Source organism: Solanum verrucosum, unplaced genomic scaffold, assembly GCF_900185275.1.
Source record: "Solanum verrucosum unplaced genomic scaffold, falcon-dt-bn FXZP01000261.1, whole genome shotgun sequence".
NCBI classification, from domain to species: domain Eukaryota; kingdom Viridiplantae; phylum Streptophyta; class Magnoliopsida; order Solanales; family Solanaceae; genus Solanum; species Solanum verrucosum.
This window is the reverse complement of record NW_026019969.1, coordinates 6,736,539-6,764,089: the sequence shown is the minus strand read 5'-3', so window position 1 is coordinate 6,764,089 and position 27,551 is coordinate 6,736,539. Positions and strand designations below refer to the sequence as shown.

The 27,551-nt window shown below is 34.3% G+C and overlaps 2 protein-coding genes across 2 annotated transcripts; both read right to left on the bottom strand.

Annotated features, from left to right (window-relative positions):
* Positions 1–6,416: 6,416 nt before the first annotated feature.
* Positions 6,417–11,863, bottom strand: LOC125815332 (ATP-dependent DNA helicase Q-like 1). The gene is made up of 10 exons (XM_049494781.1): positions 11,625–11,863; positions 10,983–11,380; positions 10,458–10,718; positions 9,137–9,305; positions 8,298–8,389; positions 8,144–8,187; positions 7,693–7,807; positions 7,263–7,616; positions 6,714–6,938; positions 6,417–6,574 (listed from the first exon to the last, which is right to left on the bottom strand). The coding sequence occupies exons 1-10, from the start codon at positions 11,812–11,814 to the stop codon at positions 6,464–6,466; spliced, it is 1,959 nt and encodes a 652-aa protein (XP_049350738.1). The 5' UTR covers positions 11,815–11,863; the 3' UTR covers positions 6,417–6,463.
* Positions 11,864–13,544: 1,681 nt separating this feature from the next.
* On the bottom strand, positions 13,545–25,954 carry LOC125815333 (uncharacterized). The gene is given in 13 exon segments (XM_049494782.1): positions 13,545–13,806; positions 13,954–14,073; positions 14,336–14,382; positions 14,385–14,409; positions 14,585–14,721; positions 15,021–15,153; positions 16,980–17,164; positions 17,636–17,723; positions 18,113–18,197; positions 18,287–18,965; positions 20,201–20,380; positions 24,131–24,185; positions 25,866–25,954. Coding segments are annotated over 13 exon segments (1,953 nt in total). The 5' UTR covers positions 25,953–25,954; the 3' UTR covers positions 13,545–13,674.
* Between the last annotated feature and the right edge of the window lie 1,597 nt (positions 25,955–27,551).

The window sequence follows — 27,551 nt, the reverse complement described above, 5'->3', positions numbered from 1 at the left end:
TTTTCTTCTTTTTTTCATTTTATAATAAAGGTAATCATGATTTGATGATGCGGTCACATATTCAAAATGATATTAAATAAATTATTTTCTTATTTTATAATTAGATTGTTCGGATTAATTTGGGTGTATTTTAGTTGATATTATGGGGCATCTAAGTATTAATATATTTTTCCAACACTGAAAATTGAAAATCTATTGAGTCAAAAAATTATAAAAAAGTAAAACTTATTAATATGTATTGTTTGACTAATATTATTTACTATTAAGATCGAAATATCCAAAAATTTATGCATTGATCATGTTGAGTAACTCTATCTAATCTATTTGTATAGATGGGAAAAAATCATTAATATCTTTTTCCCTCGCTAAAATATTGAAAATCTATTAAGTTCAAAATAATATTAAAAAGTAAAACTTATTAATATGTATTGTTTGATTAAATTTAATTACTATAATGACCGAAATATACAAATTTTATACATTGATTGTGTTATAATTGTAGTGTTTGAATTAATTTGTGTGCAGTTTAGTTGATTTTATGGGATACCTAGGTACTATCTCTAATTAGAATAGGTATCGAGTAATTCTATTTGATCTATCTGAATAGATGGAAAAAAATCATTAATATTTTTATCCATCACTGAAAATTGAAAATCTATTGAGTCAAAAAAAATATAAAAAAAGTAAACTTATTAGTAATATGTATTGTTTGACTAAATTTAATTAGTATTATGATCGAAAGATACAAAATCTTTACATTGATTATGTTATAATTATAGTGTTTGAATGAATTTGCGTGCACTTTAGTTGATTTTGTGGAACACCTACTATTATCTTCAATTAGAATAGGTATCGAGTAACTTTATCTGATGGAAAAAATCATTAATATTTTTTCCTCCCTAAAAATTAAAAATCTATTGAATTGAATTTGAGATAATCAGTCAGTTTTTTTTTTAAAAAAAACTTACTAATATGTATAGTTTGACTAAATTTATTACTATTATGACTAAAATATACCAAATCTATGTATTGTTTATACAAAAACTCATTAATATGTATGTAGTTGACTAAATTTATTTACCATTATAACTGAAATATACAAAAACTATAATATATGATACGTAAAAATACAAAATTATATAGTTACTAGTAGGGCTTACATGATCGGTTGTTTTTCAAATATCAAATCAAATTATTTATATTGAATTTTTAAATTCATAAATTAAACTAAACTAATAAAACTAGAATTTTTCAACCTTGGATTTTTTTCTTGTGCTCCAAGTTCTACCAAAATACAACTATTTAAGGTGTTACTTAAGAAAATAACACAAAATATGAGATGAGTGATGATACTAAAATATTTAATAAAAAAAAATAAAAAAATTGCATAAAATAAATATTGCAAATTAATAAGTCATAATGAAAATGGTCATAATTTTAAAGTACTAAATCATGCTAAATTAAGTCTAATAAGTATTAGTTACATGATTAAACATTAAAGAAAAATTAAAATTAGTTATGTATTTTAAATGTTTGAACCGATGTAAAACTAGAAAACAATTTTATTTTTTTTAATAACTAAAGAACAAAATTTCAACATTATTGTCAATCTTAGTGTTGAATTAATATTTTTTTTGTTAGCGTCAGTACTAATTTGGTTTTGATTTGAGCTTTATTAGAGTTATTAATATCTATGGACTATAACCTTTATTGGATCATTCAAAATTCTAAATCTCAAAAGTTTGAAATAATATGTTAAAAGATAAAAATGATAAAAAAAGTATAAGAAATATTTAGAAATTATATCAAAGTAAATATTGTTGTGTATAAAATAAATTTTAAAAATTAAATAGAATGTCAGGTTGGTCACGGGTTGACTCTTTTTAGTTAAAAGAAACCAACCCAAGTATAATTAGGTTTCTGCCAATACCAAACTAAATCAAACCAAATCATTAGTTGAGTTTATTTTTCGATTGAAATTTTAACTCAATTTACAATTTGATTCAATTTTTGGTTTAATTCTGTACATCCCTACTATTTTCTAATCTAGGTTATACAAAATATTTAGATTGAAAATTGAATTAACTAAAGCAATATAAAAAGAGTCATTTTTTTCTCTTTTTTCTTACCCTTTATACTCCATCTTCCTAGTGTGATTATTTTAATTATCTTTTTTTTTTTTTTATATTAGAGAGAAAGAGGAAAAGGTGGTATTTGTTAATTTGTTTTTATTGTCTCAAGAGCCAACAAGGTGTAACAAAAGATGAGTATTGGGAGTATCCTTTTTCTGTTTTTGAGAGGACACAATATCTAAAAGAATATATCATTTCAATACTTCCAAGGTAATTGCTTTGATTCAATTTGACTTTCCTAACCTAATTGCCTTGTACCTTATACTCGACTTGTAGTACTAATTTTTAATATATTAGTAAAAAAAATAGTATACTAGTAGAGTTACTTCGAACTATTCCTTCAAGTCCTTTAGATCAACTTTGTATGAGATCTCACTTATTGGTTTGAGTTAGTGGTGAAGTGGTGGAACTGGTTCATGCATCCTTAATTAAAAGTTTTGAGTTTGAGTTTTGAGTATGGAAAATTTTTGTTGGGAGTCCACTTCTAAATGGGTCTACAGTGAGCGGTCCGAATCTAATCGAGGGAAAAGAACACTTGTATTCCAAAAAGAGAAACTATTTACAAGTTGCTACCCCCTTATTTTCATATCTCCCGTTTTTAACTATTAATTCGTATTTACTATTTGATACCATCAAAGTATGTATATACTCTGATGGTATCAAAGAGAAAGAAACAATGATTTAGTGAAAATACTACTCGGTTACTTCTTAATATATATATATATCAAGGAGGAAGAGACAGTGTTTCAGTGAAAAAAACTGTTCAATTACTTCTTGATATTATCAGAGTATATATATACTCCGATGGTATCAACAATGGTTTAGTGAATAGAACAAGGGGGCAGTTGGGTAAATAGTTTGGCACAGGTCCAATCAAGGTAAATATATTAAGTTGAGTCCAATTTGGGTAAATACTATGCCTCCTGAGTCCAATTTGTATGTTTTTCCTTTAATTGAGGCTCCCCTGTGAGCTCCGAATATCGGATGAAAAAAAAAACTTATTGCTTCACTGACTTGCTGAGAAACGCTTTTCTTTCTCCTTTTTTTTTTTTTTGCATAATTTCTTGTTCTAAATATTAAACGTTTTGTAATGTGAATTTATTCTACGAGTTTGATGTTTCTAGCAAAATAAATAAATAGAAATTAAGTGATAAGTTATTTTTAAATTTTTTAATCTGAATAAGTAAAAGTAGACCATCAAACTAACCCAAAATTTAGTAATTGTTGGAATTATTTTCTCACAATTATTGATTTTTCATGTGGCAGAATGCATCATTCATGATAGGTCCCAAAATTAAAGGTGACTTTAATATTGCACTGCAAAATTTCAAAGTGTCCAACATGAGTTTGTCACATTCAAAACCAGCAAATGAGGTTTAGGGGGACCATCATATCATAGCTATGTGGAAATACAACAATATAATTATATTAATGCACAATTGCTTACGATGTGAAAAATAAAAGTACTAAAATTTAAAACTTCTTAGTAAAAAATATTTTACTCATTACAAATTTGAATTAGTAAGTCAATAGATTTTGAATACTTAAGGTAGAGAAGGTAACAACATAATCTTTATTTTACATAAGAAATGTAATCTCGTTATATTTTCAAGTTATAGAATTTAAATTCTCGAACTCATATATATTTTTACATTAATAATAAATTGTGTTCTTCCACTAAAAATGTTGATTATAATAACTTGAAGGAAATTGAAAAATCATAAGATAAGTATGTGTTTGGATTTTAGGTAACAATGTCCTTCATGGCATTAAACATGATGAGCCCCCTTTTACGACTATATATAAATGAAAAGGATTTATAAAATTATGCATGTGAATTAGGTCAAAAGATTCTGAAAATCTAAATTCCATTGGCTATATATGTTAATATCTTAGATCCCCATTCCAATCATAATTACTATATCTTATCTTTCCTCTCCCTATCCTTTGATCTATTTTTTTTTAATGCGTCATTTCAAAAATTATAATAAGAAAGATGTTTTTATTAATTTACTTTTTAATACCTTTTTATTTATGTGTCTTATCTATAAATATCAAAAATATTAAAATGAATTAATGAAGGACAAAACGAAAATAATAATAATTAATTTTATCTTGAGTTTTTTGTAAATTGACATTAGTAATGCAGACAGGTAATATAAGATGAAGGAAGTATTTATGAGATTGATGATTTATACCGTCGATCTCAAGTAGCTTGACATTGAGCATAGTAATAAGTTAGTTGATTTTTTCTCAAACTACATTGTTAAAAGACGGATTTAAAATATGTACTTAAAGAATAATTCATTGAGTTCGAAATTTATTATTTATTTGTACATATATAGTAAACTTTTAACATAACATTATTGTCTCATTTATAATTTTATTTTGGAATAAAGCTTTAAAGGCTAGAGTGTGAGAGGACCATTTAAAAAGCACTTCTTCTAAGAGACCCCATGAACAACTATTCCATAGTTAGGAGGAAGTTGATATGTGAGCTGTCGGCATTTGAATCATCTGACTGAATTATTATTATTCTTTCTTTTATAGTTATATTATATAGTAACAAGAAAGCAAGTACCAAAATTAAGTGTCCATATGTATATATGGCTGATAAATCAACAAGATAACTGGCTTAATTATAGGTACTAATAAGAAAAAAACAAAATTGTATGAGCTCTTTTTTCATATTTTAGACCCCACGCATCAGACGAATAATTCTTGATTAAGATTAATTCAAAATTACATACCACCTGGTGCATGCACCTAAGTAAATGTGTTTTTTGTGTCATATTTATTTATTTATAAATCGTGGTTAATTTATACAATTCTTACTTCAGTTTTGGTACTTTACTATAGTAGATCACCGTGATTTGGTGTTGTAGTGGATACGAATAATTTCCATTAAAAATTGGGTTGATATGTAACCCAAATTTACCCGAGAATAATCTTGTCAAAATATTTTTTAAAACAAATATGTTATATATCGTCATAGTAAAGAAAAAAAATAATTTTATCAGCCACAAAAATATTGTAAAACAACTCATAATGAAAAATTAGTAAAAATTAGGTCGTGTTGGGTCTTAACCCATTAACCAACTCATTTTTGACCAAGCAAATTTGGGTTGGGTTGAGTGGATCTTTGACCCGTTTATTGTCTTGATCCATTATGCCCGCTCAAATTTGACCCAACCCACTCAATTATCACCCCTGTTCAGGATAACTCTTAACAATTGGAGAACAAATCAGGGTTCTTTATCACCCCTCACTGGGACCATAATCATCATAAAACACCAAAGAGAAAGGGTTTATTTTGTTGTGTTATGAATAATTGTGTAGCAGAATGTACGCCCTATGTCATGCAATAATATATGGGTTTTTTGGTTTCTCATGTTTGGTACCCACATTGAAACCCAACTAATTTACATTGACGCTGGCTAGGATCCATTCTGGAATAAGATTTTTTCATACTCAAAACTTGAAAGCAGAACCTTGATTAAGGCAGGAGGAGGCTCATTGGCTACACATCTTTTGATGGTGCAAGGACAAATGATAAGGTTACATCATACAACTGTAAAGCTGCCACTACATGAAAACTAGGAACTCTTCTGACAAGAACATACATTCTTGCATTAATCCAAGAAACGGTATAGTCAACAAGAAAACTGGAGCTAGAGCCACAGAAAGAAATAAACAAGGGGCAAGATTTACGTGAATGAAATTCAATAACAAGCCACCGTGACAAGAATTTAATGATAAAGGGGTTGTCATTTCCTACCATATGTGAAGCGGTTTCTAACAAATACTCATGCAATAAGACTTCAAGGCAGATCATGGGGAACAAACCAAATATGTATTTAACTTTGATGAAACAAACATTCAATAAAGATAGACATCTCTCATTTATGCTGAGGTAAGTTAAAATGTACAATATCAGCACAACAACATGCGCTTCATTTATGCTTTCTTGAAGCTGAGCATTTGACTTGGCTTTGGGACAAAATATAAGATGACAGTAAAGAAAGAGCTCTCACCTCTTTGAGCCATAAGTGCAGGACATGCACTTACTACTCCAAGATGCATCTTTTGCTCTTGAAGATGAGCACCTTGTTGTAAGAGATGACCATATAACTGGTTACCCTAGTCAATAATAAAACATGTCAAATTTACTTTATCAAGACTGAACCATGTATAACATAGCTGCCCAAAACTTTCAAAGTCACCATCTCCATTCAAGTGTACATGTTTCAGACGGGATTTTTTTGGCGGTTGAGCAATAGAAGCTTGATATTTGTACTGTGGCCTTCTCTTGGGATTAAAATGTAGAACCTTCACGAGGAAGACTTGAGACAGTTGTCACATGGATTAGAACCATTCTTGCAGGAATATTGGTCAAAGGACTCTCCAAAGTGTTCAAGTAACAATTTTCTACGACATTCAGTCTGCAAATTTAAGGATAGTGTGATGATTAAGTACACAACATAGAGATGATTCAAGAGACTGTACAGTAACAGAAGAGTTAGCTAGAATAATGAGGACTATGCAAGACACCAAAGCTCTATAGGATATCAATTAACGTACCTTAAGTTCACAGTATTTCTGCATTTTTCGAGCTTGTTCCATGGCCCTCTTCAAGCTTTCCTTTTTATAGCCCTGCCCACTTCTTAGCATGCATACAACTCGACTGAAATCCTTCTTTTGGTATAATATGACACATGTAGCAGGAAGGCCATCTCTTCCTGCCCTTCCAGCTTCCTGATAATAACTTTCAATAGATTTGGACATTGTATTATGAACAACGAACCGCTGAAAATGCAGAAAACTATCAGTCCCCTACCTAATTCCCTGAAATAGCAAACAGTGCATATAATGGAACTTCTAAATGAAAAGAACTTTCACTCTGACTATAACATCAAGAACCTTCATAGAAGATTTCAAGCTAAAATGGCTAACCAAATCTGGCTTGCACCTCTATGGCTTATGCCTTACTCTATATAGGTTTTTTATATTTGTAGCAAGATCACTTATCAATGACATTTGATTAAGAGTCATATTTGGAACATCATCAGTCATCAAAGAGGTCATATTATGGAAAGAAGCAGAGAAACATCATAGTCCACGAGAACTCACAACATCAGGTTTGTCAATTCCCATTCCAAAAGCAATAGTTGCACAAACGATATCAACCTCTCCAGAGCGCCACCTCTTCTGAACTGCAACCCTCTGACGAGATGCTAAACCAGCATGATAGTATACTGTTTTGATTTTGCATTTCTCATTCAAAAATTTTGAGACATCCACACACTCACTTTTTGATAGGCAGTACACAATTCCAGATAGATTCTTGAATCGATCCAGTAAAAGATTCCCAAGTTGCTTGAGTGGCTCTTTGCTCTTTCCAGTAACTTCATACTTTAAATTGGATCTATCAAAGCTGGTCTCAAGGACAAGGGCACGAGGAATTCTTAAAGCACTCAAGATATCCTGCAAAGTGCAGAAAAAGTGAAACTGGGAAAATAACCAGACCACACAAAAGAACAAATTCAAGTAGCTGTCTTACTTCACGGACTGCATGGGTTGCTGTGGCAGTTAATGCCATCACTGGAACATCTGGAAAATTTTGCTTAAGACATCCTAATACTCTATAATCTGGTCGAAAATCATGTCCCCATTGGCTGAGAAACAGGTAAAAGTACAGATCAAATATACCTTAAATCAGCTAAACCATTGACAACACCATGCCTATTGTTTTTCTATTTCTATCAGATTATTTGAAACAGGGACTGCATAATTTCGAATCACTTTCGTGATTCTTTTTACCAAACATATATGAACGCCCAAAACTATGTATTCAAAAAACATAAGGTTGACATAAGCAACAACATCAACAAGAAGAGGATATAGTTTCTTGATGGATTTCCTGTCCCCTCATCTGATACATCAGTCTGCACTATTATAGTTTTACATCTTTACCTCCAAACAGTTAAGATGATTTTAGAATAAGGGCATACCTCACACAGTGAGCCTCATCAATAACAAAACCAGCCAATTGTCCCTGAAATTAGTCCAGTAAAACTTCTATTTACAAACACCACCTAGAAATATTCTGGACTTAAATAAGATAAAATAACTACCCGTGGTGTTATATGCTTACAAAAAACTCACCTTTCTATGCATACATTGTAAGGTTTCTTGAAATGATAAATTTCCAGCTATCCTCTCAGGAGTTACATAGAGGAGCTTGCAGGATGGTACATCTTTCCTAGAAGTAAGAAAAAAGGATGCAAATCCAGAATATGATATTAGGTACGAACTACAGGAATTTCAGGACAGGATTACAATAACTGCTACAACTTTCAATGAAAAGAGTTTGGGGTTTAATGATAATACTTTCTAAAGAAGCCAATAAGTCAGATCAGATAAAATTCTATTTCAGTTGACAAGCCCATTCGAATACTTGAAAAGGCCTCTCATAGTAAAATAATTTAATAGAGGACGGAATAGTCATGACTTGGCATTTGATCTGAAATTATGTCATTAGAGTCGGTCTTAACTGAAAACAAGTGTAAGTTTTAAGGCATTCAGGATTTACTTCATAGCCAAAGGAAAGTGTGTGTGTGGGGGAGATGAGGACAAAAGACCAATAAAGGTATAAATGCTGGCCTCCCCATTTTCTTTATTTGCAAGAGCTATCTTCCAAGCTTTCCATACTTGCGCGTATTTAAAGCAAGCAAATTCTTTTGTTCTGGTGCCACAGGAAACAAGATGAGACCTGCTGAAAGTGCAGTAAGTATTCCTGACAACACATGCATGGTAGGGGCTTGCATGAGTATGCATATTATGGACCATGAGTCATGTGAAGACCATAAAACATGTTTTCTTCTGTGGCAGGCTCAAGAAGTATATTACTAGTCACACTCAAGAAATGTTCTCCTGAAAGTCAATCAGGAAAGTCCATAATTTAGAGGAGTAAATAAGTGGATATGAAGATACACAAGTAAAACCATGCCTTAATTCTCGTAGTACAGCTGCAGTTTGTGATTGAGTTTGTTGGGAATTTAAAAAGGTTGCTGGTATCCCGAACTTGAGGTTAAGGGTGATTATCTGATCCTGAATTAGTGAAAGTAGGGGAGATACAACAATCATAACACCAGGTTGAACAATCGCTGAAAGCTGCATAGCAGAAAAGGAAAACAGAATTAATGCTAACACTAGTCAGACAGAGTCTTGACAAATTAGTAGGATTTGATGGGTGACTGAAATGTCCTAAAGCCCAGCCTTGAATTAAAATATCGACAAAGGTGAAGAACTTTAAGCATTTGAAAACCATTTTTAAGTGCACACATTTGACCTAAAGAATGTAGTAAGAGTAAAGCTTTCTCTGCGTTGCTTTTTGTTTCAATAAGTGCTAACAAAAGTTTATTGATCACAGAAAGGCTAATAAGTATTCTTTTTGTAAAGAGGGCTAACCCAGATACAAGAAGCATACAATGGTAGAGATCCCTTCCACAAAAATATGGTTTTTGGTTAGTTGTCTAGTGGAATAAAAAGATAGGACAAAATTCCATGGAAGCGTGAAGAATATGATAGTACAAGAAAGCTGTCTTGTGTACTTTTTCGTTTAAATAAAGGTTAACTTGGTGCCTATGCGACTGGGTTAACTTTTTAGATTATGATGGTTGAAAAAACCACACTGCATATATATTTTAACAGATATACAGCATATCTGATGAATTAAATATTATGATTTATTAAAAGAAAATTTAAGAACTTGATATGCACCAATAAGAATCTTTCACCACTTCTCCTAACACAATCATTTTCTAATTTTTCCCAACTCAATGGGATTCTTTGCACAGCACATTCCAAGGTAAGTTGATGGGTGAGAAAATTGGAAATCACACAACATCCCATATTTGAAAAGATTGCATACTTCAAGCAAGATGATATGCACTTTCTGGACATCCTTTAAATTTTTTTTGCACATTTACCTTAAGCATGATTTATGTGTCTGTGATAAACAGTCTTATAACCTTTCACAGTGTGATGTGGTGAATAGTAACTGATTTCTCACAAGGAAAGTCAGGACAAGATAACATCAGTTGGTATGACCAAAGGTAGAACATAAACAACAGGACCAGTTACGGAATATTCTAATCTTTTGGCAGACAAGTCTGCAACTTTATATGCATTGGAACTACGACTAACATTTCAAACTAGATTTCACCAACTGCAGGTTCAATATGAATCAAGAAGTCCTTGCAATCATGCATCACTCAAGACAATACTCAGGGAAAGGACCAGCTGTATAATAAAGAAATCTACCTGGTAGCAAAGACTTTTACCACCTCCAGTTGGCATAAGAACAAAGCAATCTCGTTTTTGAAGACATGCTTGACAAGCTTGATGTTGTAAAGGACGAAAGGACCTGTTTCCAAATACTACCACATTTGCCAGTTCAATGTCATCCAACCTTTGCAACTCTTCATAACTAAGGGTTTTGTCCCTGTGATTTGATTCCAAGGGGCACTCCATTTCGGGGGAGACCGATGAATATGAACCTTCAGTAACCACACTCGTATAATCCTTTCAACAAGGGCAGAGCATGGAGTAGGAGGATTTCAGTCAGTACTAGATAAATTGGTTCAGATAGAACAAGATAAAGGGTGATCACATGTCAGCTAAGAGTATATCATATAGCCATTCATTTGGATCTCAGCTATTTGAAATAATTTACAGGACGATTCAACATACCACTGGTCTAATGCAATGCTGCAGTAGAAATGTTGATACTTTAAGAAATAAACAAAACAGTTGATAGAAAAGATCATAAGTCTAAATAGGTACTACCATCGACGTTGAGGCACGGCACCCTGATTGTGGATTCATGCCCTGGTGAATTCTATCACGGCGAATCTTAGAGGTAGAGGGGAGATCCTCTTTGCTTGCAAATCTAATACCCATCTCTTCGCTGTCACTTGAAGAATCCAACAGCACTGCTTTTGCACGCCCTTGTTGTTGGGGTGAATCCTCAATAACATGGACATAGGCGCCAGAATCCTCATCACAATCAACTTCACAGTCCTCACGAGCACCCTTACCCAACATATCAGCTAGAGCTCCACAAGCCTCTGATTCAATTGCTTGCAAATCATCCCAATCCTCAGTGTCTTGCATAGATTCAGCCAGCAACGCAAGAAATTCATCTCCACAGAGCTCCACACTGATGAAATCTCGCCCGTCATCACCTTCACAAGTGAAAAAAAATAATGAAAACTGTAATAGCTCCACCAATAAACTCCTAAATAAGAACCATGTAATCAAGTAAGCCTAAATTCAAACCTAGTCAGAATCACCTGCATGAATCTTTTCATAATTAGACAATAACTTGAGTTATTTTTTCTTTTAAACATATATAATCCTGATTCATGAAGCAATAATTGTACTAGTTCTGGGCTGCGGCGGTAAGGAATGGGAAAATGGAGGGTTTACCGTAGAGCTCAACGAGGCGATTCAAGCACGTCTTTGCGGAGTCTTCATCAAATCCGAATTCAAGGGCTAAGCTTATAAGCCTAACTTTCTCTAACTCGAGATCTTCGTCCTGCATTTCTTCAGCGTCTTCAATCTCCGCCTTTCGCGGCCGTCGCAGCGGTGGCCGTCGTTGGTTTTCCCGCGCTTTCATTTGCCTTCTTCAGAATCAATTTTAAAACTTCTTTTCGTACTACGAAAATTGTATTTCGAAGTTTTATCCCACTAGTTTTATTTAAACGACAACGTTCCGTGCTACTCGTTTTGTGTTGGGCTTGGAGCATCTATGGCCCAAGGCTAACTTACGCTTCTTATCTTTTACGTACACACAACAAAATTATTTATCCTCAAATAATTCAAATGAAAAAATAGCAAACATGACAATAAAATTGTTCTTTCTCATAGTTAGTTAGAAGGTCATAAAATATATATATATATATTGTCCGGCAATTATTGACTCAGTTATATAATTTTCAAGGGTATAATCGGAAAGAAGATTTTTAATCCAAACACAAAATGAGGTGAAAAACAATAAATCAAACACTTGATAAAAATAAACTTTGCATTACTAATGCATGCATTATTAATCTTTGTACCAAACGACCTCTTAATGGATAAAATGGCCTTTGAAGTCCTAGTTGTTAAAAGAGGCATTAATATATATGTATACCAAATATAGATCAACTACCTTTTCTACTCCTTAAATTAAAACCCATTTTTTAAAAACCTCAATTGAAACAGATCTCCTCATTTGGATTAATCTAACTATTAAAAAAAGTGAATAAGAATATAGACGTTGAAGTACTCATTCATCAAATAATTAAAAACAGAAAAGGATCCTAGAAATGCCCTATTCTTGATTTAACACACCATCAAAACTTACCATCTAATGATATGGCGATAGGTGTGAGTTATGTAATTCCTACATCTAATAGAAATAAACAACAAAGGAATAATAAAATGAGTGAAAGATCCATAGAAACTAAAATTACACACAATCCATCCATATTTTACACAAAAGGAATTACATTTTGGAGAAGAAAAAACAAAAACAAAATATGAACAAGAAGAAGATGGAGAAATACAACAACGTAACATACATGAATATAATATAAACAAAAAGGCATGCTTAGAAACCATGAATGATTCTAGAGCAAGTATGTTTGAACCAACGATAACTATTTTTGAAAGATCTCTTAACTTTTCCTTCCATGGAATATATCTTATATTTTGCCACCCTCTTCTTCCTATTAAACTCCGGATTCGAGTACCATGTCTCTCTTCCTCCTTTTTTATAACTCGTCTTTGCGATTTCGTACTTATTCTTCTGAGAATATGGCTGCATCATATCCATCGTCCCAAAATGATTATTATTATTGTGTGCTCGAATAACGTATACGTTATTAACTGCATAGGCTTTGTCATCGATGATTCCTATTCTTTGCCCGCTGTTAACATATCTCCGATGAGCAAACGTGAAATCTTCCATTAGTTTTTTTCTTCTTTCCTCCTCCTCCTCCTCTCTGAGATGGTTTTGTGGTAGAGAGACAGAGAGGAATGGAGGAGAGAAGATTAAGGCTTTAGAAATGCATGTTAGAGACTGCAAATATATAGAGGACGAGATTAATGGGAGGTTGAAAATTAATACTCTCATGACTAAGAGGGTAAAAGTGTAAAAATTTTGAAAGTAGAATTTAGTCTCATTCAGTGGTAAAATTGACCATGGATAGACATAAAGTAATAAATGCATAATGAAAAATGGCTCTAAAAGAAACGTTATTATCAACTGGATCTAAGCTTTTCAGTGGCCCAAGGAGAAAAAATGAAATAGAATTCTGAAAAACCAAGCAAAACTAATTTAACCAAATTAGTAACTGAAACGTTGCTGTTCTATATATACTCACAAACCTGTAACAGTTCAAGGCTTTAAACTGTAAATGTGTGCGTCTTTCAGAAGAAATATACTTACATGTGAGTAAAACTTAGATGTATCATACAACTTTATTTCCTAACTTTAACTTAAAGTTTGTTCAGTAAGCTCCTTAGTCTCGACGCTTTGTGGAGCTTTATCAGTTTTGGCCTTGGCATTCCGCCTTTTAGCTTCTTTTTTGGAAATCTTCGAATTCGAATTATCAATGTGGGAAGCCTGGAAAAAAACCCAGCACAAGTTAGGTGAGCATACAAAAATTTATTGATAGAAGTAATACATAGCAAAAAGAACACTGAGCCTGACGAAAATAGACGTCTTAAAAGAGGAAAAACAAAGAAAAGGCGAGAGGTACTCTATTCATACAATGTGAGATTTCCACTCAATTTTGGAATGCCCATCCTGGTCACCAGTAGGTTGTGTGTAGCCGCGAACATGACGAAATATGTGAACAAGTACAGCAGCATCAAGAGCAGCATATTCTAGCTGCATAACAAATAAAAGGTATTACTATCAATTACTACAGAGCTAAAAACCATAATAATGCACAAGGACCAGATCATAACATTCACAAGGGCAAAGCCACTAGCATCTTAATCACATTTCTTTAGAAAAATACAGCAATCCACATACTACAACAAGTATAACTTTATATAGCGATACACATAATAGGTATGAATACATGCGGGAAGGTATTCCACATACTAGCACTACCTTTATCTGCGATACTATAAAATGTACACATTACCTGAAACTGAGTTAAAGGCCGTTGCTCCCAGTTGCTATTCCTTCTGTTTTATTCAATCCAGTACCCAATATTTTCTGTATCAAGAAAGAAACCAAATAAAAGCAAGAACTTAAAATTCATTCATCGTTCTTATTATTAATATTGCATCTCTTTACTACAAAACCAACAAGAATTTATACTCTGCATATAGATACGAAAACATTATATATGCGACGACAAACATGAAAGCAGAATACATTTATGAATTACCTTTGCCAGACCAGAGAGACCACCTCTTGGTTCTTTGAACACATTCTGGATATCGAGTAGCATGTCATAGTGCTTGAAGCATTGCAACTGCCCATAAGATAGAGCAAGCTGCTTCACATCACACTGGAAGTTGTAACCTGAAAACTACCAGATTATGACTGCAGAATTTCGTCTGCAAATAAAGTATACAGATCGAAAATATACTGGTATACCAAAGAAAACCAGGAATGTGTTCCATACAAATATCTAGTTAAATCAGTGGTCCCTCTTAATGGACACATACCGCTTGATATAAGTAGTGCAAAGATTGAAAAGAAGCCATGAAAATCAACTAGTTTTCTTTCTTGGAGCAGAAAAGCTGTACTGAACTTATAACATGAAAATGCCCACAGATTAAAAGAATGTTATCTCCCAACAGGACAATATTCTCTCTTACCAAGCTTCAGTACTCTTGGAGAATGCAATATGCGGGTTAAGCAGTCATCCAGTACATTCGGAGAATCTCCATATAACTTAATGAGATCAAGTATATAAACTTTGTTGTCTGAAGCAATCTGCATGATGGAAACCTGTCCCACGGGGAAATAGAAAGGCATTATACTGTAAAACATGCATTTGCTTCACTCCACGGGAAGTCAGTTCATCTTAAATGTGTTCTCCATCATGCCCAACAATAAGGACAATCAATTCAAAGAATATAAAGCTTATTCATTTTGAAATTAAGGGATAAAAGGTTATTGCACAAAAAGGCAACAAACCAGACTATACTAAAAGAGAGATTGGTAGGAAACATGATATTCTTTATTCAATCTCACAGAAGGCGAATACCCTCTAGCTCCAAAATTGTCTCACCAAACACATTGCAAAAAAATGAGATACATTGCACAGAAAAGAATTGAAAGTCTACTTACTAGACAAACCTCTTTGTTCATCACGAGAGACACAAAAAGTTAACATTCTTAAATACTTCCATATTAGCAAGGGATTGTTAAACTCAGTTCATCGGAAGAATCGGAACCTTCTATCTAAGACAATAAAGAGATGGATGAATCACCTAATTATGTACTATGCCTGATCCCAGAAAAAGTGAAATTTAACCAAAAAGGAGACCAAGATTAGGCCAGAACCTATCCATGACTTATAAGTAATAATGACCAAAGAGCTTTATGAGTAAATAATAGATTCAAACAAAAAGAATAGAGAATAAAATGGGATGTACTCACATGCATTCTTCCTGTGTCACCTGAGGCGAATCCATGAAAGCTAAATTAATTACAAATAGATCATTGGGGTTCTAGGCTCATTTTCTTATCAACCCTCTTCATAATGGAGGGAGAAAGAGAGACATCTACACTGTTAATTCTTATTACTGAGCTATTATTGCCAGAGACGAGCAGCACATGAGGCCATAGCCTTGGCCATGGAAGCAGATCTAAAGATCAAAAGCTCCTTATGAAGTTTCATATTTCACATTGCTGCCACGTAATATGTTTTAACCCATGACAACCTACAGAAAAGAGGAATTTTTCTATGCAATAGGTGCTACTTATGTGGAGGAGATATAGAAAGCAATGAGCATTTTTTTTCACTGTCCAATTTCAGATCAGATTTGGAAGCTATTGACGAGAGGGAGTTGCTCAGATGGTAAGCACCCCTCACTTCCAACCCGAAGGTTGCGAGTTCGAGTTACCAAGGGAGCAAAAGGGGTGGGAGCTCCTAGGGAGGGATAAAAAAAAATAGAAAAAAAAGAAGGATTTGGAAGCTATTTTGGAACTTGTTGGAGTCAAATGGTCCATGCCAAACAACACTGCTGATTTTTTGAGAAGCTGAATCAGGGCAGGTTAAAAGAGAAGAATCATAAACACAATCACATCCAGAGGATAAAAGGCCAACAGCCAATTTTTTGTTTTACTTCGGGAGTAAAATTGAACTTGTAAATGAAGTTGAATCTATTTTAGAGCACAAGAATCCCTACCGATTTAGATAGGGTATACTTCTGTTTTCATACATTTGGCACAATGAACATAATTCCAGCACATTTCTAATGCCGTTTATGAATAAAAACTTACCATTTCAACACCAACAAAAAAAATATTTAGTGGACGGAGAGGAAGATGACTGAGAAACAAAGTCCAATATGTTTCAGGGAAGAGTAACTATTCTGTTGTCTGTATTGTAGTTATAAATCAACACAAATATCTTCACTTTTCAGGATATGTTAAGCTGATTGTGGTGTAGTCCAAGACATTTCATCAGTCGTAAATTTAGATCCCTCTTTAGATCGTGAGAAACAAGGAACACACTTTTTTACTATCATCCCTTTAAGAACAAAGAGCAAGATAAAGAGGTGGGAAGAACTACTACTTATAAAAAGTAGATTTTATCCAACTAATACCTTATTAGGTGGGCTTCCCTTTTCATAATTAGGCTTCCACTCACAGTCAACGCCCACAACTTTACATTCTTCAATGTCGCATGTCGCATCCAGCAAGCTATTCATTTCATCTACCCAGACTACTTCCTTAATTGACAATTCATCAAGCTGCAAGTATCGGTGTGTTGGAATACTTTCCTCAAGCTCTATAGAAGTAAGAAAAAAATAGGAGTTAGACGAAAAGAAAATTTGCTTGGAGCTGACTACTTCTGAAATAAACCACAAGCCAACATCCAGAAATAATTAAAAGAAGGAAAAAAACATAATCAACTAAGTCCTAGCAACATAAAAGGCAGCATAATGAAAACCGCATCATTTCAGAATAACTATACTGGGTGGATCTCGGAATAGTTTATCATAGATCAAAAGCATACACTTCTTTGTACCAAGAGAATCTCATCAAAGATTTAATGCATGCGTTGCAGCATGAAAAAGCATAGTCAAAGAGCAATCTTAGCAGACTCAAATTTCCTGTAGTTCACACTAATTCAACATTAATGCAGATTAAAACTTTTTGGAGAGGTCAGCAAATATAGCTCATTAGTGCTTTAAATCTAAAAACTTAAAAAAAGTGCTTAGACTAAATACTTAACACGAAGTAGAGGAATCCAATGTACCTTTGACATTTATGAAGCCTTCAAGGGAATACCGTTCACAGAGTTCCTCGACCTTCTCCATGTAACCAGCTTCCATAGCCAAATATACCTATTATCAAATACAACACATGTAAGTTTTTACTCAAGCGTTATTGCACATTCACATATTGCAAAAGTCAAAAGGTACTTTTAACTTGTCTCTCATGAACATTGATCTTTGAAGTATCAGCCCAATAACATAAAAAGAACTCAAATTCTAAGGAATACATTCAACCACATCCTTTCATCAGACCAAGAAACTGACAGGAATAATATACTTATTAGATAAATCTGAAGCTTAAATACCTTAGGCGCCTATGTATAGCACCTCTCAAGAGTACTAACAACTTAAATCTTGACAACAATTCAATACACAAGAATGAGCAAGCAATTGACAACAAATTTGATGGCACTAAAATTAATTAGCAATTGACAAAGTTAATGTAGCTGTGTACTTGCCAAGTATTCAAGAAGTTGTCGATCATCATATATCCTTGCCTCAGCAACGTCCCAGCAGCCCTTTTCTGCTAGCTTCTTCAGTTTACTGTAAACTAGTACTGTCATTCAGTCAGCATTGTTCATAAAATATAGCTGAAAGGTTAAGTCACACAAAAGTGGATGAAGTCCACTTGCCTTTCTTTGTATTGACGATATATTTCCGGGAACTCCTCCCGAAGATTGTTTTGCCTTATAACATCAAAGGCGTGCTTTTGCAGTTTTCTGTTGACGTATTCTCGGACAAGGGTGCATAAGATTGGCCTCCCCATAAAAGTTGCCCACTTTTCTGCTGCTCTGTACTCTTTGCTTTCCAACATTTTAAGTAGAAATGATTCGCCAGATTCCCGGATAGAAAAGTGTTCCAACAATGAAACTGCAGTCATGTAAGACTGGGAATCTACTAACCTAGAAATATATTGCTCAACCAAAACCTTAGCCGTCTGGCATGTGTGACCCTTCTCATCTGCATCATACATAGCTTTTTCTATGTTTGATAGACTGACATCAAAAACTTCAAGGATTTTGACTAGGACTCTTTCTTCATGATGCAGAGTACCATCAACAATGGCAAGAAATAATTTGGCAGCCAAAAGTTTAGCTTTGTAAATACCATTCATCCCATTTCCCACTTTCAGGAAATGACGAAGGGCGGATATTATCAAATGACTGAATCCTTCACAGTGTGACTCAAAGATAGGCAGCACATACAGGCAATGTGCAACAAAGATGGCTGCTCCAGGTTGGGGATCATTGTACAAAAACCCATACGCTTGCTGTTGTAGAACTCGAAACTTAGCAGTCGCCTTGCATGTTCCTATTAAGGATAAAAACTTGTCGGAAAATATATAATTATCAAATATTACCAAATTGAGCTACACCATAATCATCCATAGAAGGAAACAAAAATTACTTCCACTTCTTTTATTTCAAGACCTATTAATGATCCTTTTCATTGCCCTAAGATTTCATGCTTTAGGTTTACCAAATGAAACTTGAGAGATTACCAACAATTTGGCAATGGATGCTAAATGAGTCACAAGTCAATGATTGTTAACGTAAGAAATAAGCCTGTGTCTGTAGCCACTGTGGCCTACCTATGCAAGTCAGAAATCATTTCATGCATTCAAACTTTGACTAACATGTAGCTTTTTTTCTGTTGCAGCATAAACCTGCTAATTCATCTCAAAAACTATTCTATGAACTTCCTACCCACAGAAGATAGTAGTAGTACTCATAGACTCGATTCCTTTTTGGATGAAGGAAAGGAGTAAAGTCTTTGCCGTACATATGAACACGAAAATCACACCTAGATCTTCATAGTTCATATTGCCAAAGGTATTGAAAAAAAACACTCAACAATTTTATTTTTTTTGTAGATCATCAAATTCTACAGATACATAATCTAGCACAGTCCACTTAAAATCATCATGTTGCTCAAATGACATTGGAGGGAAAATGGTTAATTCAATATCTACAGCTCTCCTATCATTATCCACTAATGTATTCACAATCACCATTTTGCACCAAGCCGCATCATTAGGGTGGTCAAATCAACAAGGTGGACCAGTGGCCGATAAGCATATCTCACGTTTTTTTGAAGACTAGAACTTCACAGAAAGATGACAAGAATCCATGAGCCAGGATTCTTTTGCTTCCAGTTTGGAGTTTGAAAGATTTAAATAGTCATGAGACAGTGTGGTTATTTAGGCATAGAGAGAATGTCATTGACCAGAGGAGCAGAGGTAGGATGACAGTTCTTCATTCTTTACCATATAAGGATTTAACTCATGTCCCTCCTTTCTATGATACAAATTCTTGAAAAAAAGTATTAAGCATCCAACAAATGATTATCAAATCCTTATCAATTGATCATTATACTGAAAAAGTTCTAACTGTCATTTGAGCAACAAACAAAGAAATAACCAAAAGAACGATCAGCTATCTACTAGTAAAATGTTTAAGGAAAAAAGTTTCTAAAACTTATGGAATGATCAAAACTAGGCCAGACAGCATTTTTTTAAGAAGAGAAAAAGTGTGGGAGAACTTTACCATAAGCATAGCATTCCTTTAAGAGGTAGAGGAAAACCACTGGAGAAACATTGGATAGATCGCACAAAGCATGTCTGGATACAGCCAAGGGATGTCGAGCTTTATCTTGATTGTGTAGGTATAAAAAATTTTCATCCACACCCATGGTAGAAAGTTGAAGGAACCAGAAGTAATAAAAACCTGCACATTTGAATAAAGCACAGAATAAATATTCTCAAACAACATTGCCTACTGTAAGCTGGACGCCACAATGTCCCAATTCCTATAAACACAATTGCTTTTTGCAAGCAGTGTTCTGGACGGCGCAAGAAGTCTAGAACTTGAATGAGAAAAAAAAAAAACAAAAGTCAAACAGTTAGAAAAATACAGAGGAAGAAGTAACACTGAAGTCTGAAGAAGAAGAAGGAAAGAGAAACGGAGGAAGAAGAAATACGTATTGGTTGGACTTAGGAGTTGCTGGAAAAGTCTGGCTGGTCACCGGAGAAGTCTAGTTGAATCAACCGGTTGGAGTTGGAGTCGCCGTCTAAGAGTGCAACTGTGCAGATTTGGAAAGAAAACCCTAAAATTACCTTTTAAAATAACCCTAAATAGGTCGCCTTTTTAAAAGAAGATAGAAAAGGCAACGCCTTTTTCGCCATGGTGTCGCCTTTTAAAGATCGCTTTGGCACAAAGTTAATAGGCGGTAAAGGGTCGCCTCGCCTTTCGCCGTTGTGGATGAGGCGATTTTTGCATCAAAGAAACATCTTCTAAGGCTATTATAGTCAATGATAGTGGAGGAGACGGGAACAAACAAAAATGCAATCCAAAAGAAACTGGCAATCCTTATTTAGATGACCTTAAGGTAATAGAACCAACTCTTCAAATAATTGTGGACAATGAGGAAGAATAAACAATAAAAATAATACATATATAGTAATACATAACACGCAATACGTTCAAACTTTCTCCCAATCAAGTTTTGAAATTTTGGAACCTCCCAAACTTGCAAGTTCTCTCTTAACTTCAGATCCCATATAACTTCTCCACCTTGCAGTGTACATATCAGTTGAACCGACATCTTATGATGGCATGAAATACTCTACATATTTGAAAAAGTAATTCACCAAGTGTTGTTCCCATGTTTCCTAAAAACTTACCCTACTTCCATCATTCACCCTAAATGGTATATTCCCATTAAACTCTTCCACTCCTTTAAGATATTCCTACAAAGCCTACATCCATAAGGAAGTTTGGTATTCTTAAACCTCCAACCCACTTCCAGAACCCTATATTCTCCTTAATCACCTCCCTCCATAAAACGTTCTCCTTTACACCATATCTCCACAACCACTTCCCCTATAGCACCTTGCTAAGGTCTTTAAATTGTTCATCCCAAGTCCACCCCAACACTTCGGTGTCGTAACCGTCTCCTAATTTACCAAATGAAACTTCTTTTTCCTGCTTGAGGAATACCATATAAAATCCCTTGAAGCTTTCTCAACTTTCATATAACACTGAATGGAGCGTGTAACAAAGGCATGAAGTATATGGGACTGCTCGAAAGTATACTTTTGATTAGCAGTTCTTTTCTCCCTGTGGATAATCTCTTTTAAGAATGAAAAGACATGGGTTTTTGGTGCATGATGGAGGAAGTGAATCAAATATTGCATCTCAATGGTCAAGTTTTCGGTCCTTATGAACGGCAACATGTGTGGCTTCGTTGGTAGTTCTGGACTTCTAGAGGAGTGAGATGAGGAAACCCATTTTCAATATAATGAAATCAAGATTCTCCTAGTTAACGTAGTCATAAGCTTTCTCAGGATCTAATTTGCATAAAATCCCCGATTCCCCTAGCTTTCTCCTCAAGTCAACAATTTCATTTACTATCAGTGTTGCATCTAACAAAAATTTGTCTTCCACAAAAGCGTTGCATGAAGTAGACATCCTAGATATAATTTTCTATATGCTTACCATTAGACTAATAGGTCTATAATCCTTGATACTAGTAGCATCCTCTCTTTTTGGGTAAATGACAATGAAAGAAGTATTGAGAATTTTTTTCAAATTCTCTGATCACCATAAAAGACTCGACTCAACTCACCTCTGACTATATTCTAACAATGCTTGAAAATACTAAAGTAAATTCGTCTAGTCCTGGAACTTTACCCCTGCACAACACTCCACTGTCTCCCACACCTCATCTTCCCATAGCTCTTTCAAACCACTACCCTCTTATCCTTTCCTATTTCATTAAATGCTAATCCATCCAATTTAGGTCTCCAATCCACCTCCTCTTTAAATGAGTACTCATAGAAACCTCTTATTGGCCCTTTAATATCATCCTTCCTCTCATGCACTACATCCTCATATTTGTCACAACTCCCCTAAGAACAAGCATTGTGATCCAACCATACCTACCTCAAGGAAGCTAACGCATTTTTCACCTCCTCCTTTATTTTCCTTTACTCTAGCACCATCTCTCCCTCTACCCTCTCTGATTCCCCCACTTCGTTTATGATTACTTTCATCTTAACCTCTACTCTTCAAAACACCTCTTTATTCATGATCAAGACACTGGTGGTTAATTTGCACTATGTGCTACACAAATATAATTATAGAGCGTGCAATTCCACTAACATATTTTGTATTACATCTCTCAAATTCCAAACTCCCCCTCAAAATAAATCCATTACCACCTCATCTCACTGAGAAGAAGACTTGCATAAAAATCTACTCATAGCAGTCGGTGACAAATGTCAGCTTTCTTGTAGAAAATTTTGATGTATGTCTTGACATAAGCTACCGACATCAATGGCACATGAAAAATAACTTTGAAGTATTCCATTTTACAACATTAGCATACCAGAAAAGATGAGCAATTTCTCAAAAAGAATCAAAGAACAAAAAAAGGAAGGTGAAAACCTCTATTACTTTGATTTTTCCATAATTGAGAAACTGATGCCCAACCAATTTTATAGACAATTTATTTGGGTCTTAATTGAGTAGACAAATAGATCAGATGACAACATTATTTGATGACAAAGCTTCAACATTAAGCATTTGGTGAATGGTGATAACTGGACCTTCTACAAGCTGATATATAGCTTCTCACTATCTCAAACATTAAAATCTAATCAATTATGTGTTCAAGTTTGCAAGATTCTAGTGAACTCATATTTGGAGTATTACTAGTATCAACTATGGCTATGTAATATATCTGTAATCTTTGTATGTATATTGAAGGATCAAGGATCTATCAGAAGTTGTAACATACATGTGACATAGACGAAAAAACTAAATCACAAATAGGCTAACCTTGGCCATCGTCGAAACAAATTTAAATAACAGAAAGATGGTGGGGGAGCTTTTGAACTATTTTTTCCAATGAATTATCGTAGTTGTAGATTCATCACCTAGATATTGACTTGCTATTTATGCAACAACTATTTAAATTGGTTTAAATGATGTTTCATCCCAAATCAATAACCTGGAAAATTTCTGAAGAATATTCATACAGTTGAGCTCTAAAAAACTACTTTACCACTAGTCAATTGTGCAGCACCATTGGCTGTCATATGTCCACACCCTTCTATTTCTGTTTCAATTTTATTTTTAGTTTTGGAGTTACATCCAAAAACTTCAATAGGTTATCTCTCTAGCTTCAAATTAAACCAAATTCTTGCATGAACCCATGTAAAAAAAGACAACAAGCACAAGTTATGCAAATAAGACCAGCAATAATCTGTCGTTCTCTCTAATTAATCCATTAGGAGCACTTAGTAATTTTTTCTAACTCTGTTAAGCCTAGATATTATAAACATCAGAAATTTGAGAATAAAGCTTCAATATAGTTAGAGTATGCAAGGTAGAATAAATGAGAAACATGTTCAATGAGCTTGGTAGTTTGACTTTACATTGTATGGTTGGGGGCCTTATTTGTTAACCGAGTACCTGGACTTGGGCATAGAAGCTGGAGCAGTGGATTTGCTAGTCTTGAGTCTGAGAGCTATATAGTCAAATCAACAAAAGCACATCACGGGAGACGTCGAAGATGAAAATAATAAGCTGTTAGTCATATAGCAGAATTACACTACATGAACTAGAATTATCAAGCCACTTTTTGGGGTAAACAAGTGTATTTAATATTGCACTATGACCTCTTGAACAATTTTACTATAAAGCTCTTCCCTCAAACTATTTTTGGGAGCTCATTTAGTCTAAACTTTTAAAAGAATGCCATCTGTCCTCTTCCATGGTTTCTTCTCTTAAAAGGCTAATTGAGCCAATAAAATGAGAGAAAGAAGAAACATAATAACTGAATCATCGATCTCCCTAGAACCCTGCTTCCCATTAGTTCCTTCTCTTCCTCCCCCACCCCACCCCACTCCGCTAAGATTTATTAGAGAGATAAAAGTACGGTTTAAGTTATTCAAAATTGCTTCTCCTACGATATTATAGCGTGGAATGCATTAAGTCCTATTACCCATGGCACTTTCCAACCACTCTCTCTTATCCTCCCTTTGATTGCCATTCAATCTCTTCTTTCTCCTTGTACACAATTCTGTTTACCACTTCGGAACAATGAAATTTCTCCTTCTATTTGCCAACTACCCAATGAAAAAAATTGTATTAGAATCCCTCTCATCCAGCCATAACACCCTCGATTTTTGCTTCCAACTAATCTCCTGAGCTAAAGCCAAGGAAACTAACTCATTATTTTGATAAAGTAAGATGTTGTATGAAGGGCATCAAGGAGATGCAAATTACATACATCAAGGAGAGCTAACTCATTATTCAACTCCACCTTCCTTCCTCTTTCCCATTCCTCCTTCGTCCCAAAAAAGAACTAATCTCCTGAGCTAATGAAATTGGCACTCTTCCACTGTTTTTCACAAATAGTGTAACCCCAGTAAGATCTGTCATGTTGCAATCCACACACTTCACTCCCATTTTGAAAGCTCCTGGTACCAAAGATGCACCGGCAATCTAGAAATTCACGATCAGGACACCTTCCTTTTTTCTCAATTTCGTGCACTATCATAAGTCATATCCTTAGTTCGCCTTTCCAGCATTAAATAATTTCCCCCATCCACCTTTGTACTTCACCAACACACATCAAACCTCCATCTCTTTTCCAAACCCATTAAACCAGACCTCGCACTCCAAGCTTCAGCAGCCCAACTAGTCACCAATTTCGATGAACCTACCTTTTCTTGAACCTTCTGACCAAGCATGTTGAGAGGAACTCTTTCTTGCTTAAACATTTTCGTTGCTTAAATCAACCCTGGTTCATCTCCATAGCCCACTTTCCCCCCAAACTCCATCTAAAACCAGTAACGACATAATTAATGTCCTGGTAAGAATGAATATTATGTTTCTTTTCTTCATCTTATGTGAAGCATGTTGTGAAGTTGGGGAGGAGAGCATGAATTTGAGAAGAAAATGACTGGGGCAATGGAAGCAGGGGTCGTTATCCTTGTTATGTTATTTAGGCATTCATAATTCATTTATGTTAGTCAACTATCTAGCAATAAAAAATATCAAAAGGGCCTCTCAGACAATTTATCCCAAAGGTGGTTTTTTGAAAAAGAGTTTGAGCAAGAAGTGCTTGGTAGAAAAAAAAAGTATAAGGTTTTTTCAAATGCATTTTAAGCTTCAACTTATGTACACGGGGAAAAGTACCAACCTTGCTAAGCTTTCTAGAAGCATCATGATCAGGTTCCATTTTGCAGGGCAAGTAAGCACACGGAATGGACCAAAGAAGACACTTCATCGTCCCTTCATGCCAAAACCCATGAACAGTGAACCTTGTGCATCTTTATAAAGCTTATGGAAGTTTTTAACATTATTGCATGAAAAAATTGTACGGTATTTTAAGTGTAGACAAATTTAGTTTTTGGGCTCATATTCAAAGTTTTAACACAAGACAAATTTGGCACTGCATACCTTAAACACAAAGAGCAAAGTTTAGTTCTGTGTATTCAACTAAAGGAGCCATTAGACTGTATTTTCTTCTATTCTCTTTTTCCTTATTGGTTTTTGATAATTACATTGGACAGAGTGGCTGAGTAATATAAAACATGGATGAGTGTTTTTCATTGTTTAAAATGACTACATCATGTTGCAATAGACCACAGTAACATGTTCATTGCATTTCACTGCCAACCCTTTCATGTCTAGTGGTAAGTTGACTACATAGTTTGTATATTAGAAATATACATGGTGTGGATCTCATGGAACGGAGATTCTAGATTCCCCTTGCTTGGATTCTTTGAGGTGTTAATGAAAGTACATAGTGTGGCACTACATTGACCTTTTCTCTTCATGCTGACATGGAAGAGTTTGCTCAAACCTAATGTTAAATATTAGGTAAATTTGCTGAATATCACGTGTATAAGTTTTGCAGAACAAGTAATTACCTTTTTAGTTTTTTATAAGTAACTATTTACCTTTTTCATTTAAAATGACCCTGAGTAATCAGTGTTATAGCAATCTAATATATAGAATGATCCCCTTACTTAATTACCAGATGCTTTAGGACAAGCTAAAGGGAAAAAAAAAAGAGAAAAAATGTTCCAATAAATTCATGCTGACCTCCTACCGAACCCAATGCATCCAATGAAGATAAACCGTTCTTACCTTTTCTAAAAGACAAATAAGACTTCGAAGATATTATATACAACAGGAAAAAGTTTCACTATCCTAAGCATCTTTATTGTGGCAGGCAGCAGCCAGTCTCTGATATGCACCAATACCTAAGATTACCTAACACATGTCAAATCCTCCAAGAGCATTTCCCGTATACATGACTACTTTTCTAATAAGAATCTAATCTTAGTATTCTTTCACCTCCTTAGTTGGTGGCCAAAACTTAGAGAGTTCCACATTTAGTTTTATCCACTCTTCTTCTCCTATTACCTACATTTAGCCAATTATAACCAAGACTAAGAGAGTTACAACCTCATTTTTTCTCTTCACTCTTGTTTTTATTCTCTTCACCAGACATTATCCAATGGGTATTCCTAGCTTTCAAAGTTGCACCTGAACTTTCTTTCCCTTAAATTTCCAATTGATACCCTAATGTCTAGAGAGTCGTATTTTTATCTTTTTGTTTCTGTTTTTTGTTTTTCCGTTTGAACTCATCCACTTCCTTTACCTCGCCCAATTGATAGGAACCATAAAGAACAATAAGTCATTTTGAAACTGGAGAATGTTACCAAGTAGACGCGTAAACACTGATTTCAATCTAATTTATCTAGATAAGATCATTTTCTAGAACTGGTTCAATGAAGCACTTCCCTTCCCTTTTCTTCTGCCAAATTAATCTAATTTATCAAGATAAGCTCCTTTTCCAGAACTGGTTCAAGGAGGC

Excerpts from the sequence above, each read along its gene's own strand:
- LOC125815332 (XM_049494781.1), bottom strand. The coding sequence starts at position 11,814 with ATGAAAGCGCGGGAAAACCAACGACGGCCACCGCTGCGACGGCCGCGA. Across the intron at positions 10,719-10,982 it reads GCCGTGCCTCAACGTCGATG|GATTATACGAGTGTGGTTAC; the intron begins GTAGTACCTATT and ends CCTTGTTGAAAG. Across the intron at positions 8,390-9,136 it reads ACTACGAGAATTAAGGCATG|ATGTACCATCCTGCAAGCTC; the intron begins GTTTTACTTGTG and ends CTTCTAGGAAAG.